At 45.1% G+C, this 17,011-nt stretch overlaps 1 protein-coding gene across 1 annotated transcript in view; it reads right to left on the bottom strand.

Moving 5' to 3' along the window:
- Positions 1–17,011, bottom strand: part of brf1a (BRF1 general transcription factor IIIB subunit a) — an 87,329-nt gene that overhangs the window by 5,899 nt on the left and 64,419 nt on the right. Inside the window, exon 17 of the mRNA XM_028437621.1 lies at positions 54–105. Within this exon, the coding sequence (XP_028293422.1) occupies positions 54–105 (52 nt within the window). The remainder of the gene's footprint in view (positions 1–53; positions 106–17,011) is intronic.

Consider the following 17,011-nt stretch of genomic DNA (forward strand, 5'->3'; position numbering starts at 1 on the left):
GAAGAGTGTGGGCAGAGAAAGAGCAGACGTGTGGAAGACAGAAGGCTGCTCACCTGCTCCAGCGCTGGCTTCTTGTTGGGCTGTTTGCTGATGAACGGCTGCAACCTTCAAAACAACACACACCTAGTTAGATCCACTATAAAGCACAAGTACTCAGTGTTATAAAGTTAGAGGAAAATACTGTTTGAAGTGGGGGTGCCTTTACTTTTCTCGGCATATAACAGAAACCAATAGGATGACCAAGATGTACCATTGTATCTGTAACTATTGAACAAGTAGAGGGAGCATCCTTCATCTTATTAGTGGTTTGTTTTTATGGTTTCATCTGAAAGTTTCTGAAATGCTGTTCCTTTGGCTTTCTTCTCATTTTTTTTCCTGTAATTGTAAATCATGAAACTGAGGAGGGGGGGGGACTAGAGCAGTTAAAGCAGTAAAAGTCATATTTTATATTCAAAGTGATCTTGATTACATGCAGTACAAGAGTTACTCTTCTGCCTGCCAAACAAATCAAATCATTCCAAGTGTGTGTGTTGATTGTATGGTTTGCATCCATCGTCCTCAGCATGGAGGTGAACCCTGTAATCCAATTTCAGTAAAATATTTCATCGTCTTCTAATGTGTGGAAATAAATACTTGATGCTGGAGCTTTGAGAGGTTCATAAAGCCTGCAGGTTTAATTCTCCTCTGCCGCTCAGAGCGTACTTCTCAGTGAGTAATGGGCCTCATTTTACTGCAAGGTCACAAATACCAGCCACCCTTTGCTTTAAGGTCAAGCTCCTGTGCTTTATTTTGAAATTCACGTTCAATTATCTGAACTGTTATTTTGTGAGGTTCAACGGAAATATTAATCAATGTCGCAAACATGGAAATCCTCATGGGAATGGACGTGGCTTTGTGAAAACAAACTTCCTGCAGACCAATGCAACATTAAAATTCCCAACTCCATCTTCAAATGTTCCAGAAATATCTTGTAGTATCTCAAAAACATGGCTTACTGGGATAGTTTTTATAATAAAGTGATTAATCTTTGTGTGACTATCAATATTAGAAATAGCATTTTCTTTTATTGGCCTAACAAAGCAAGGCAAAATTATGTATCGCAATTCAGCAACAAAGCATTCAAAGGGATTCACATAAGGCCTTAAAAGATAGCACAGGACACAAAAACATAAAAAAAAAAAAAAAAAACATTTTATAATCATGAAAACAGATCAAAAGAAGAAGATAGTGGCACTGGTGCCATTCTGTCCATTCTCCTTTGGGTTTCTATAGAATGCAAATATGAAAGTATCTGTTATTCAAAAAAGGGAAAAAGGTCCTCAGGGACTTGGTGTTGGGAAGTCTTTGACAAAAACAAAAGGTACAAGAAATGTCTTCCTCCATCAAAATGGTTTGAAAAGAAACCCTGGGGGCGTGGTTTCTATAGTGTTCATATAATTAGTGAGTCGGGGGAGAAGGTGAAGGTTTAGAAATTAGGTCAAAGCTTAAGAAAAACTTAATGAATTGAATACAAATGAATGTTTTTAACTTCAGGAAACCTCACGTCTGTTTCAACAGTGGGAAATCACTCCATGACCTGAATTATTTCTTCTCTCTGAGCCCACAGGGAGAAAGACATCTGCATTTATGATAATTACAGAGCTCTAAGTGCTTACTGGTGCTACTAGCTACTTACCTCTTGGATTGAAGACACGGTTATCTTTTTTAAAGGCTTTTTATAGATAATACATATATATTCATTATGCTCCTTATTACAGGGTTTGACTGTTGACACGATACAGTGCGAGGATTTCATTTGGATTCCCGCAGTTGGTCGACAAATCTCCGACGGCTCATAATAACCCAGTGTGTGTGTGAGTTTTCAGCATCAGACAGTCGGCTGTAATTCCTATGCAGACCCCCCCCCCCCCCCCCCCCAAGCCTTTCCCACAGGCTTACAGTAAGTGCTAAACTCTCGCTGAAATGATAAAAAGTGTGAGTGAGCTTTTAATTAATCTGCTTTAACCGACTGGAGAGTGGGGGAGGGGAGGTCACCCCAAATATAGCACCCCACCACCTTCCCCCAACGCTTTCAATTGCAGACCTCATTAAACCACAGCTTCCCACTGAGACAATTATTGAAAGGCCTCCAACATGTGCCAGACAAAGCTGCCATTGCTGAGCTCTGACCTGCAGGGGTTAGGGTTAAACTTTCTAAAAGCTGAAGCAGTCAGCAAACTGTGTGTGTGTGTGTGTGTGTGTGTGTGTGTGTGTGTGTGTGTGTGTGTGTGTGTACGTACTCCAAAATCGGACTCACCTAATCATCCTGAAATACTTCCAATCAGGGTTGGGGGTCAATTACAGTTTTCAATTACAATTACCTCTTCAATTATCCATGTTCAACTGCAATCCAATTATGATTACGGCGATCAGCATTTTTTCTAATTGCAATCAAAATTAAAATTATAAGAGACAGTATGAAATATTACACATAACTCCTTACATACTAAATAAAACGGACCGGCAGGTCTCACCCTTGTGTAACAAGTGTCACAGAGAGATTGGAACATATTATTACTACTGGAAATATAAACTGAAAAAAGATTTAAAAAAGAGGTACAATTTCACACTGAGTGGAATATTTCATGCAAAAGTTAAGAGGGACCCAGGCCTTTTCATTGTCTGCCTCCCCTCAAGAGAGGTGACTCTAAGCCTTTTAAAGTTTAAATTATGTGACAAATTGCTATTGTTGGCCAGAAAATGTATTTTAATTAACTGGATCAATGACAAACCACCTACTCTTACATTATGGTATAGAGAAATATTCAGGGTCCTCCCCCTTGAAAGCGAGGGGTCACGAGGTTTTTCAATGAGATGTGGGCTCCTCTGCTGGACTACCTTCCTGAAGATGAGGGGCCCGTTTTCCCTAAAATGGTCACGCCCAGCTGGGATAAATCCACAAGTGTCTTCTCTTGTACAGTACTGTGAAGATGAAGGGGGGACAGTAGACTGGGACAATTTCTTGCTAAGAATGGATGGATGGTTGTGTGTGTGTGTGTATATATATATATATATATTTTTTTTTTTTCCCCTTCATTTTTCTTTATCTATCTTTATTACCAACATGATTGTAAACTGTTGAACTTGTTTAACTTTTGTTTCTGTTAAAAACCAATAAAAATGTTAAAAAAATAAATAAATAAATAAATATATATATATATATATATATATATATATATATAGTATTTTTCCATAAAATCAATTAATCACACTTAGCTGTAAAATACACTAAACAAATATTATCTGTCATCCAATCATGTTAGGCTTCCTAATTAATGATAATTATGATGATTAATATTTTGTGTGGGTGTTTTTCTGTCACTATACTTGTTAATTTCATTTATTTATTTATTTTTAAATGGTAAAATGATCCTGAAAAGAACTGACAGGTAGTCGGGAAAGTTGATATGAAACACATTTTAATAATTGTTAACTACATAGCTATAGAACTGTAAAATAGTTTCCTAGTTTTGAGTTTAAATTGTAATTAATACTTTTTGTAGAATTTCCATGAAATTCCATAGAAGTGTCCATAGAAATACAATTACAAAGTCAATTATCTAAACTGTTACCTTTCAATTATGATTACAACAGCAACAGAATTTGTAAAATACAATTTAAATTATAGTTATGCCATAATTGTAATGAATTATCAATTACGCAATTACAACCCAACTTCCAATGTGCCCCCTCGTCCTTTTCCCGTGTCTTTTTGAAGCAGGAACAAGCTGAACTTTGATCATTGTTAGCTCCAGGTGGTGTTATGGTTTGACTGGTGATCAGGGTATATTGTGACTGGTTTTTGATAGTAGCGTTGACTGTAACAACACAGCTGCGTGTGTTATGATAGTGTTGTGATGAAGAAGTGGTTCAGATGACTGTAAACCCTGAGTGACAGCATTTAAGTTTCACTTCTGCTGAGGGTGTGGGGTGGGGGGTGCTATGGGGCCTCCCCGGGGGTCGTGTTGGGTGGGTGTGCGGGGGCGCGGCGCGTGGCTCTTGGCCTGGTGGATCCGCGTCGGGATTGGCTGGTCTGCTGGCTGGGCGCACCGGGCGCCGTGGGCGCCATTCCGGGGCGGGGGGTGTCCCGGGGGTGGATCCGTGGTCTGGGTGTCCGGGGGCGTGCTCTCCTGTCATCTGCCCGGGGGCCGGCCGCGGCTCGTGGCGTCGCTGCGCAGCCTTGGGTGGGGCGGGGCTGGTGGCCTGGGGCCCGCTGTCGTCCGGGGTGCGCTGGCGTCGGGGGGGTGTCTCGTGCCGGTGCGTGGGTCGTCGGGGGTCCCCTCCGTGGGGGGGGGGGGGCTCTTCTGGCGCCGTTGGTGTGGGATGGCGGCACCGGGCTGGGGGTGCTTCGGTACTCGGGCTTGCCGGTCCGTGGCTGGCGGGGTGGCCCTGCTTGGCGGTGGATGGTGTCCTCTTTCGTCGGGGGGGCCGGGGCCGCCTTCCGGTGGAGGGTGTTGTTTCGTGGCGCCGGGTGGGCCTGTGCTGGCCCTGGTGCGGGCGCGGGCCTCCCCCCTGCTCGGCCGCTCTCCTTGGCGGCGGGGGGGCGTCGCTCTGGGCCGGCGTGCGGCGGGGGTCGCTCCCTGGGGCACCGGGGGACGGGGTTGGTGCCTGGCTGCGCCCGGGGGTGGGGGGTGCCGCTGTGCTCCGCGGGGCCGTCGCAGTCTGGGGGGTGCCGTGGGGGGGGTCTCCGGTTTTGCTGCTCCGGGGCCCACAGTGCCGCTTGCCCGTCTGCACCATCTACCATCTCGCGTGGCCCGCCACGCGGACGGGCCCGGCTCGCACCGGACAGTCCTCCTACATGTACACTTCACCTCACTCCCAGCTGGTCTGGCCTATTCACAATATGCACCACACACCCATACCCAACCCTTGGGGGGCTGGATGGTGGGACTGGGGGTGGAGGGGGCCGCCACCTGTGTCACTATGTAGTGGCGTGGGGGCGGCACTCCCACCTCTAGTTACCCTACTAATCCCTCCAATTTTAATCACACCTCAACATGCCACCCCCCGGAGGGTGTACCCTCACTTACACCCTCCGGCCTATTACACCACATACACGTATATCCACAGAGGTAGGATGGGGAGCACCGCTCCCCTCCATCCCCCTTCTTTTAATTACACCCCATACGTTCACTGAACACACACACTCACACAGGGGATAGGGAAGTGCCTCTCCATTGGGGAATGGAGAGGCACCATAACAGGGTGGTGGGTTGGCTCACATATTTGGGCCTCTCCGGTGGGGGCCTGGCCCCTCTGTTGGTGGCTGGGCCACTACATAGAGTGAAAATACATCAGGATGGTGTGGTCGGGCGTGGCGGTGGGTCTCGGGGGGGCTTTGCTGGGGTCTCTCCTTGCGGGGTCTTTCCGGGCGGTGTCGGCCTGGTGGAGCGCGGGGACGCTTCCTCCCCTTGGGTGAGGCTTGGTGCTTGTTTCGTCGGCTGGTGGCCTTGGGGGCGGGCCCCGCGGTGTGCGGGCCTGGGGCGGCCTGCCTCGCCGGTTTGGGGGGTGGGTGTGCTGGGGGTGTGCTGGTGTCCTCACCGGGGTTGGGGCGGGGTTGCTAGGTGCCTCGGAGCGATGCTGTTTACTGGGGGGCGGCGCTAGCTGTTCCGGTGGTGGAGGTTGCTGTCGGCCGCCTGGTGGGTCTGTCCTGCCATCTGCGGACTGGTGGGTGGGTCCGGGGCATCTTTGGCTCGGGGATGCGGTTCCGCACTTGATGTGTGCCTTTGGGGTGCCTCCGTCCCCGCGGTGGGGATCGCCGGTTGCTCGCGGGCCGGTGGGTGGCGCTGCTCCGTGGCTGGCGCTGCCCGGGGGGCGGCGGGCCCTGGGCTGCTGGCCTTGGGCTGTCCGGGGCTGTGCGGTCCTGCTGGGCTGTGGCCGGGTCCTGGGCGGGGGTGGGGGGTGCGTCCCGGGGGGCTTGGCCCGGGGACTTGCCCTTGGGGGGTCCTGGTCCCGGGGGGTGCTCCTGGGGCCCGGGGTGATTGGCTGGCTGGCCGGGCCGGTCCTGGCGGGGGTCTTTCGGGGCGGGTGCCGCGTGCCGCGCCCTTGCATACCTAGTGGTACGGCCCCTGCTTGGGCAGTGCCCCGTGAGGCAGGGTGCTGGGGATGCACAAGGCGGTCTGGCTTGGCCCTTGGAGGGGGCCCTGGCTTTTAAAAAAAAAATAAAAAAATAAAAAAACTAAAGCCCGTTGCGCGGGCGACATCAACAATAGGTGATTTGGGGCGCCATGGGGGGCTAGGTTGGGGTGCCTGGGGGCCGGCGGGGAGACTCCCGGCGGCCCCCTGGTGCCTTATGCGGCTTGGGGTGTGGTCGTCCTCCCTGGGCGGGCTGCTCCTGGTGCTGCGTTCATTCCGGGTCCCTCTGGCCTGGGGTCGGGTCCCTGCTGGCTCTGGGCCCGGCGGCGGGTGCCCGCCGGCTGCCCGTTCGGCGTGGCTCTGGTCGTCTGCTGGGCGTGGGCTTCGGCTCCTCCGCTGGGGTCTCGGGCGGGGAGCTCTCTGGGCCCTCCCCTCGGGGGTTGGGCGCGGGGGTGTGGGGGGGGTGGGGGGTGGGGTGGGGTGGGGGGTCTGGGGGTTGGGGGTTGGATTGGTGGCGTGGTGCGCTGGGTCCTTGGCTCCTTGGGGCTTTCTCGGGTGTGTATGGGGGGGGCGATGGTTGCCTCTCGGTTTGGGATCTTGGGGGCGTTCGGGGGGCTGCCTGGCCGTGTGGTGGTCGCCGGGGGCCCCCGGGTTGCCCGCTCTTGCTGCTGGCCTGGCTGCTTCCGGGGCCCGGGGGCGACTCGTGGGTTTTGCAGTGGCGGTTCTTGGAAATACATTTGTCATGGATGCACTGGCCTTGGGCTGTGGGATAACACTCATACTGGGCTCAACCACAGACACGTTGTTCCCAAATACCTGTTTTATGGAACTTCCACTCACTTCTTCCTCTGCTCACAGCCACCACCATTATTCCTAAGCCGCACACTGGTCACCAAACTGGCTTGATAACTCAACAATAAGCACAATATACACAACCACAATTTCACATCGCATCACTTGAAATCTATCGACTACTCCCCACCCATTCCATTTCCTATCTTGTATTCCTCTTCCCTGTTAACTTCCCCACCCCTCTCCAACCCCTCACCTTGGTGTAACACTGCCCTCTCTTTTTTTACATCCTCCCTTTAATAAAGTATTTCTTACCCTTCCCTAGGGAGGGCTGGTGATGGTCACAATTATGCAATGAAATAAATAAATTTATTTAATTGCAATAACAAAATATGCATTGCTGTTAAAAGATTGCACTTCTTGTAGTGTTAACCTTCAACAGAATGTGCAGACAAGAGAAAGAAAAAAAAAAAAAAAAAAAAAAAAAAAAAAAAAAGTTTCACTTCTGCTGTCACGAATCACCAGTTGTAACGATGACCAGTTGGTGAATCACTGCTATGGCGTTACGTCTAGCGTCTCAGAGTAGACACTGTGACATCATCACTAAACCTGGACCATCAAACGTTGACAAATATTATAAAACAAAATAAAGAGTATGCACAGTTTGTGAGAAATATAGCACATTTACCATCTGTGATGCAAAGATTCCCAAACAATCCATAAAATAAAACTACACAAAAAGACTCAATATACACATAAAATGACAACAAAAGAGACAAAAAAAACTAAAAAGGTACCAGAAATAACAAAAATAGACGAAATAATTCCAAAACACATTAATCAACGAAGGAAAACAACTTCAGGATTCCTTATCCGTCACATGGAAAACATGTTCATTATTACTTGGATTTGTTTAAGTCACGTTTTCTGGGAAAAAAGTTGAATTGTTGTTAATCAGTTATCAGCTGTAGAACTTTAAAGGTCCTACTGTATATGCAAATCAACTTTTTTGAGCTTTTAACCTTGTTACAATGTTAATTCTTAATCAAAAACACCCCCAACGTATTATTGGGATTCTTTCCTGCATCTCTGAGAAATCCTCAATAATTCTGCTCTCTGAGCTGCTTCTCTGACCTCTTCTGAAAAACGAGCGGTTCATAATTCTAGTGACATCACGAGAATTATGAACCGCCCCCTCCAGGAAGTGCCTGCTGCTGGTGCCACGCCTCCACGGTGAACACTGCAGTGTAGGCATCCAAGGAGCAGACATTGTATCGCCTTTGACGTGATCTGATTCGTTTGTGACCCAATGCGACGCAACGGTTGAGGTTTTAAACAAATTACCACCTTAAATGAACTATTCCTGTATTTAATAAAGATGAGGAGGAGAAGAAAGTGAATTAGCCATGGTGAGTCTTTGAAGCTGCTGCTTGATGAATACACAGTGTGAAGACGGACTCACAATCACAATAAATAAATATCCATGTGTTTTACTGTAATGTGCAGTTTTTTGGCTGAAAACAACAACAGTGAGTGGAGTAGCAAAAGAAAATCGCTTTGGTGATCACTGATCTGCCTCAGAGCCAGTCATGCAGACAAGCCTCGCAGGCAACTCAGTGTATAGATGCGCCTACTCATGAATATGCATAAATAGGCAGAAAACAGCCCGATGGTCAGAAAGTCACTTTTTAGAGGCTAAAACTCTGGAAAACAGGTGAGTTTGGGAAAATAAACCTCAAATACTATGTTTTTGGGGTTCGTAGAACAAATGGAGATGGGTGAAAAATGCATGACATTGGATATTTAAATGTTGCAAATGATTGACTCAGTAGTGCATCACGAATACTTAAAAATCTAATCACTCTGAATCACTAGATTCCACACATCTTGGTTGAACAGACAAAGATCTGTTTTCGCTGGGAGTGAATTTAAAGCCGAGCAGCATCATGAGCTACGGGAAGACAGACTCCATCTGAATCACATACTGAGTCATAGGAGAGCCTCACAGCCAGGCAGATGTCCTAATGAGACCAGCGTGTTGACACACACATATAATCAGTTAACAGTTTTAATATGTAGTAAAAGGAAGTTTCCTGCCTGAACGTGTTGCACAGGTCGATCCTGAGCTGCAGGAAGCAAGACATTCCTTCACTCACTGCTGTAGAAACAGAGAGGAATGTGTTCACATGAGGACGCGGAGGTCACAGACACCTGAAACCAGTGGTTTAAAAGAGCGAGGGAAGAGCTGTATAAAATCAATCACCTAGGCATGCAGAGTTCTTCTATAAACGTGTGAAAGAATGGCTCTCAGGAGCTCAGTGAATTCAAGTGACATGATGTCACCTGTCGGGAAATGTCCTCGCTAGCTATGACTACTATAACAATGGAGTGCTAATAGAACTAAAACAAGGTGGAGAAATTTTGGAACAACAGCAACTCAGACACAAAGTGGGAGGTCACAGAAATGTTGATACTGTGGCGCATGGTAGCACAGAAGTCGGCATCGTTGATAGCTACTGACCTCCATACGTCATTGGATGTTCAGCTTCAGATTAGCTTGAGAACAGTGTGTAGAGAACCAAGCAGCTGCATCTGAACCTTACATTACCAAGCGCAATGCAAAGCGTCAGATGCCACTGGACTCTAGAACAGTGGAGTTGACTCTGTGGAGACTTTTAAAAAGCAGCTAAAGACTTGTTTTTGTTAAACAGGCTTTCCAGAGCCAATAGAGCTGCTTTTATTATTGTGTTTTTTTATTGTTTTGAATTTCATTGTGTTCACTGTAAAGCACTTTGAGACCTCTGTCTGTAAAGAGCACTACATAAATGAAGTTTACTTACTTACTTAGTTCCAGTGAAAGGAACATTTTGGACAATTTGTGGAAGAACCTGACTGAGAATGGCCATCTCCTCCCACATCAGTGTCTGACCTCACAAATGCCACACGTGTGAATGGTCACGAATGACCCTAAACAGTAAACACACTCCTAACCTTTTAAAAATGATAGCTGGAAACAGTGGACCATCATCATATTAAATCCTATGGTTTAAGAATAGGACGTCACTAAAAGTCATATGCGTGTGAAAGAAGGCCAGCAAATAAATACATAACATACCCACACAAAACCTCCTTCGGCACCATTTCGTTTGTGCTATTGCCAAACCCAGAGAACAGTTAAATTTGACAATCATGCAAATACACACTTTAGCTTCTACGTCAAATTAAATGCAGTTTGGGAATAGACGACACACATTCAGCCAAAGATACGCTTATTTTCTCTGCTGGACACACAATCCAAGAGTAAACATACTAAACACACAATAAATACACACATGCACACACAGCTAATGCAGCCTCACAGCAGGAAGGATTACATGCATACACATAAAGCCCCCCACAAAACAAACACTAATAACATTGTGGAATATGTATTGACCAACTCTAAAAAAAGATTTCCTTCAGAAAAAACAGTGTAGTAATAGGAATAAACTCACACCTGAAGATTGATTAAAAGGATTAAACATAGGGAGGTACAATATTTATTGGTCCGAAAACATAAAACCAAAAAAAACACATAGAATGCTCTAAATACATACAATAAGAAAACAAAAATACACACAAAGATGCAAAAAATTCCCAATTTCAAAAAACACAAAATGACACAAAATACCAATATAAATACAGACAGAGAAGACTAAAATGCACACATGATTCCAAGAACCCACAATATTACAACAAAAAACACAAAATGAAACAACCAAAAAACAGATAGTGTTTGAAAGGAATATGAAACTGCCACAGCACAAACTGATGATATTTGTTTTTACCAGTAAATAAATGCAAAAGCTAGTGTAGGATTTGAATTACTGACAACAAGTGTTCTGAGTATGAATAAATGGATGAACTCTCTTCCAAAAAAAAAAACGATTTTCTAACTTGTTAGTCCAAACACGACTCAAACAGGTCTGTGACCAACGTTAGCATCCTGACCCAGTGGTTGACAACCCCTGGTTGAGAATATTTCAGTCAGAATTAATACTTGATGACATAAAGAGCCTAATTTGAGTTTATCGATTCATGTGATCAATGGGAGCAGCTGGAGTTCAAACCTCTGAGCATGAAGGCAAACTTTCAACCTCCACTCTTCCTCACTGCGTGCGAAGCTGATTAAAGAAATCACTTTGGAGAGTCCACAGTCGAACAATGTCACTTTGATGTCTTCGGTTCATTTGCACTGGGACTTTCATCACTTCCTTCATGGCCATCAGATAAACCCAGCGCCACTCAGCCAACAAAACGCGCCGTTTAAAAATATGCCCGTCTAATAAGGTTTCTGGGTCAGTTAGCAGCACTTGGCTCTTCCTACGCCGATATTTTGGGGAGCGTGACCGACTCTTGTGAACAGAGATTAGAGGTTCAGAAAGAGAGCCAGATGACTGAGGGCTGAACGCTCACACGGTAATGAGCGGGTGTGCGGAAAAAGAGTTGTGTTGGTTGTGTGAGATGGTGAATCACTGCCAACTAGGGTTGAACTGGTGTTTGATTCATTTTATAGATCCAGTCCATTGGAGTTACTCAGGATCATTCGACTTCTCATTGTTTCGGGGGAGTCTGCTACACCTATGATCAAATTGTAAATTCCGACTGTTTTTTTAGGAGTCTGCTATCTGGATTATTTTAAGTCCATGTAAAGCAAATTCAGCCATTTTCTTCTTAACACATTAAATAGGTCATAAATGTAGTCCTTAAAACATGTAAAAAGCCATTCAACCATTTATAATGTAATTGTGGAGCTAGGCATAAACCCACCCCTGCTGCTGAAGCGTATACTGCATGTGAGGAAGGAGGCTGAGCACTATCAGTGTCTGGTAAAGCGGGGCTAGGATGGCGGCTCTGCTGTAGAGAGGGCTTTGGGGCCGCAGTCGGTCGCACTCACAGCCCGGAGTCGATTCTGGACATCGCAGCCCGAAGAGTCGCGGAAAAGTGGCCATACCAGTAGGTAGAGGAGCGCTTCCAGCGGATCCCGGAGCCCATCCAGAGGCGGATTGTGTTCTGGTCTTTCTCTTGGAGCGAGCGGGAGATCTGCATGTACTCATTGTTCAACAACGGCAGAGACGAGGCGAGCAGTGGTGGAGAAAGCAGCTGCAGAGAAAGCAGTGACGAGCCACGGCTGCCGGGCATCGCTCTGCTGGAGGGTGGCTACGGGGAACACGTCATGCAAGTCGAGAAGTGTATCGGTGTCGAACCGTGCCAAATCCTGACCCGTGAGAATCAAACAGCCATTAAATGATGATTACACATTTGAACTAATGTAAATGTGACAACAAAGGGCTGTAGGCTGACAGTCAGGTTCTGGCTCTGGTGGCTCAAACGGGTAGGGCTGGGTCCGTCCGATGACGCCGCTAGCGCTAGCTTCCATTACAGTACATGGAAGTGGCGCCCTTCCTGTGCATGGGTGTGGTTCCAGCGCCTCTAACTGACACACCCCCAGCGTTTCAGAGCAGAGAGAAGTGCTTGTTTTCTCATGATTTTGAGACCTAATGTTATATACGTGTACTTTTTTTTTCATCTTTCAAATTTGGCTCGGAGATCAATTACATGTTTCTGTGGTGTGACAAACTCACAACACAAATTTATTTCTGCTTTACACAGACTAAGTTCTGGGCATTTCCAGGGAGTTCACTACCTGGGTCCTTGCACCAGCTCTTTTGAAACAATAAGTTAAAAACAACAGTCTGCTTAATCTTACAGATGTAAATTTGTGTTTTTCAACAGTTTTTTTAATTTAATTTGTAGAAGATGACAAAGTGTTTTCTTTTAAAATGTGGATGGCGTGAAGATGCAGGTGATCTGGGTCAGAGTGATGTATAACTGCGAGGTTTCTAAACGGCACAGGTCATCCTGGAGGTCAGAGGACAGACGGTGCTGTCGGCGTCAGACTATAAGGCAACCCTTGGTTACTACGGCGACCATGAACAGCAGCGGGGGAGTGTCGCTGCAGTCAGTTATGAATCACGGCGTCCCGCTGAGGGACAACAATGAGGCGGACGTAAAGGAACGCACACATGTGGCTGTGCTCAGAGCTCACGTCTGTGGGCCGAGGTGGACAAACACGTCTCATCAATAAAGGCTTCTCACGGCTTGAGTATTAAGCAATAATCACTTTAAAGCTCAGAAAAAGTTCTCCATCACAGCCTGAGCATCCCGCTGCTGCCTCTCCTCCCTCCTCATCACCAACAGCAGAACAACATTCCTGCACCGCTCTCACATTTAACACTGATGATCATGTCAGGGTGACAACATCAGGAGGGAAAAACCACATCTGATGGTAAAGTCTTGTCCGCTGCGTCCTCGCCCTCCCACACGGTTCTTCTAAGGATGTCAGAGCATAACGTGGGTTTTACCCATCCTTTGATCTATTCTGAACAGCTTTTTGAAGAAGGCCCTTTGATTTTTTGATTTTGCCTTTATTCCATCCTGTGTGTGCTACATCCTCTGTTGGGCCACTTGCTAGACATTCAGCTACGGTAAAAAAAATTAAATATATTGAAAATGGGGGATAACGTCCCAAAACATTTAAGTGTCAAATACCTAGCAAAGTCTGGGATTTCTGCACATTTTCTGCATCAAAAATTGAAGACGCTACATATGGTTTAGTTCCATGCATCATAAGATCATCATAAGATCATGTTCATCATCTGTCGAGTGGCATTTTGTTTAGTTTTTCAAAATATGCTCATCCCGAAACATGAAACCGATCAATCACACTGTTTAAACCAAAGGGAAAAAGTTACTTTCGCAACACTTGGTGCCTGAAAAACTTAGATTACTGAATTCTACTGTTAGAAGTGTAATGTCTGTTCACTGGTGCAGCCATAGTTGGTTGAGGAACTCTTGCAGAACATCAGTGAGTTTTTCTGATGAGGAGAAAAAAGGATCAGTCAAGGGTCAGACTCCACTGGCATCACAATGATCTCTGAAATATCTCAAATATCCTTTTCCTATTTTTTGGTTTAACCAGGATGCATTTCGTCTCCAAAGTCGCAAAGGCTTCAGTAGCAGAACCTTGACAAGGACTAGTGCTGTGCTAGGTGGGTTAAAAAGAGGCAGAAGTTTCTCCAAACCGGTATCGTAAAATTTGAAATTCACTCATTTTCATCCATTTCTCTTTCTTTAGATTCACCATCTTAGGCAGTTTCTCTTTCATCTCTTCATCCCACTTTAACCCTTTCTTCTTCACGACAAATGTCATCACATGGGCTGCTTTTCCTTTCTGTCTGTCCCAGTCAAACAAGCACAGCTGCTCGTCTTCCCCGTCACCCCAACTCTTTCCTCTAAACATGCAAGCCTTCATCTGCTCTACTCCACCTGCCTCACCTCGTCCTGTTCTTCCTCCCTCTGCAGTGGTTCTCTCTGTTAGGCTATCAGTCTCTGCTGAGCTTAGCAGCTCGTCGCTAATCAGCTTACTGCCAATGAGACTAAGCCCGAGCTTAAAAGGAGGCCGTTTAGCCTCTGGCTGACAAGCGGCAGTAGCTGGGGGGATGGTGTCAATAAAACGGGGAATAAAATAGAAATGAAACTACTATATAGTCTCGGGTTTTAGGAACGCGAGGACCAAGTTGAGAGCGGAGATAAAGCAGGACAAAAGAGGGAATATCTGCGTGTTCAGGCATGCGGGAAAGCCTGGGATTGCTATGTGGCTGCGGCCACAATGCCATCCTCTCCTTCAGTGTAAACAGTTTTGGCTGCTGGCTGAGCTGTTTTTACCCTGTTTTAACACTCAGCCATTGACAGAAACTGGGAGGATTTCCAAGTGGCCCAGTTTAAGAGTTCCCCCCTGAAATTCCAGCCCCAAACATCCCATTCGTTCCAGTGCAATGCAGAGAACAAAGGTTTGGCCTCTGATAGCTGCTGTGAGCTGAGCAGGGAAACTACAACCAAAGAGATGCTCCCGTTCGTCTGAGGTTGGTGGGAACTAACCAGGAGTAAATATCTGAAATTCTCCGGGAGTCAAAGATAGATCTAAGTTAGCACTTCCTCTATAAAGTTTATGTTAAAAGCTCATTCCCGTAAGCTTTTATAAAAAAATCCTCATAAAACACTAGCGTTTGCAGAGGGTTGTTGGATGTGAACAAGCTGTTATTGATAACCACAAAATGACCTGCAGTAAAAAGCTAATGTTCAGACAACAACTTGGTTCTTAGCACTGAAAGAATGAAAAAAAAAGAAAACATAATATAGTAGTTAGTGTGTTTATGAATCGTGCTATCCATCTTATATTGAATATCATTGCATCTACTAACTATCTAGTTCCTATCTAGTATCTAGTGAATGTCAATCCATGCCTCTTGTGTTTATATATCTAATATCTATCATTTGTGTATATATGCATCTACTATTGATGTATCTAGTATTTATGTTTAGTAATAATAATAATGCATTGGATTTTAAATAGCATCAAAGATGCTCAAAGCGCTTCACAGAATTAAGGCATTATTCTCTCACTCCACACTTAGTGGTGGTAAGCTACTATTGTAGCCACAGCTACAATTGTAGCTGACACTGACGGAAGTGAGGCTGCCATAGTGCGCCAGGCCCAGAACTGCTTAGCTTCCAAGATCTAATGAGATCAGGCAATGACAAAGGCTGGTATGTTTCTATGTATGTAGCATCTATGTTTCGATGCATCTAGTAACTAGAGTATCTCTAGTATTTTTCTATCTTGTATCTATCCACCTTGTATCAACATAGTGTCTCTATATATTATGCACTGTTAAGAGTCGTATGCCCATTTTGTTATTGTAACGTTAGATTGTACTTTGTTTTCACATGACAATGATCGTTTTAAGTTTTTAACTTATGTCAATAAGTTCAAAGGTGAATAACTCTTTGAGGTGTGTTGAGGTAACATTTAAATACATGAATTTGACTTTGTTTGGTAAGTTTTAGAAAGAGACCGGATCTTGTAACCCCACAACCATATTATTGCGCAGCACATATAGTGCTGGAAATGCAGACTAAATATTATACAGACTTTTGAAGGGTGAAAGCGTACTTTTAATAATAAATATAATGTAACATCTTCAAAAATGGCTGTTAAGATTAATAAATCTCGATAAAGCTGAGGTAGGCCTATTAGCGGAAGGACACTATTCACATCACTCCGCCCTTCGCTTTGACTTCGCGGCCAGCCGGCCACAACTCAGCCTTTTCCTGCGGTGGAGTTTTGTCTTCGTGGAGCGTGTTGAAAGTAAGTATATTATATTTTACTTGGGTTTTAGACAGATGAAAGAGGCACAATACTACCTAAAGCTGTACGCACATATAAATATTGTTATACTTTGGTCATTTTGAGCAAGCCATGTGGTGCTCTAGCTAGCTTGGGGGTCGGCGAGCGGTTTTTGAATTTTTATTTATTTATTTATTTTTTTTGGAATCTACATATAGGGACGGCATTTGTTATATAAATGGGTATACTTGTTCATTTGCCCACATGCTTCGTGTTCCACAATTTTGGGATAGTTTTCACTGACGGACAAGTTAAAGTTCAGTTTCCGGGTCGGACAGAAACAAGTCCATCTATCTTGGTATTTGTCTAACATGTTTCCATCTCAATAACATGTACCTATTCATCTAATATTTTTTTCCGACTGTCTGTGCTGTGTCTTTTTAATATATCTTGTAAATATCAGAGCTGAGACGATCCATGGAAAAAAATAGATTCAATGTTTAAAGACCCGAAAAGTTCTTTAACAGATTAAAGCATAAATTAAACACAGACTTTTACTTTACTTGTTTTTATTTTTTACTTATTTAAAATGAGCAAGTGGAGAATTCTTCTCCAGGTCGTTCATGCGAGTCATTTCATTGGAAATTATTGACTCTTGGGGAAAAACAGGAACTTTCTCTAAGCACGTGAATGTGTTGGACGTGCAAGGAATCTTAGATTTTGCATTAAGCGACAACAGAGTGAAATAACTACATGTACAATGATGCAGTTTAAATGTAAACACAAAAAATGTCTCCTCCACATCTTTCGGGTTGTTTCTGACAGTCTGTGCAGCGGCCGTTGATGTTCCTTCCATTCATCCTTCCTTTTCTCTTT

The sequence above is a fragment of the Gouania willdenowi genome, chromosome 22 (assembly GCF_900634775.1).
Source record: "Gouania willdenowi chromosome 22, fGouWil2.1, whole genome shotgun sequence".
NCBI classification, from domain to species: domain Eukaryota; kingdom Metazoa; phylum Chordata; class Actinopteri; order Blenniiformes; family Gobiesocidae; genus Gouania; species Gouania willdenowi.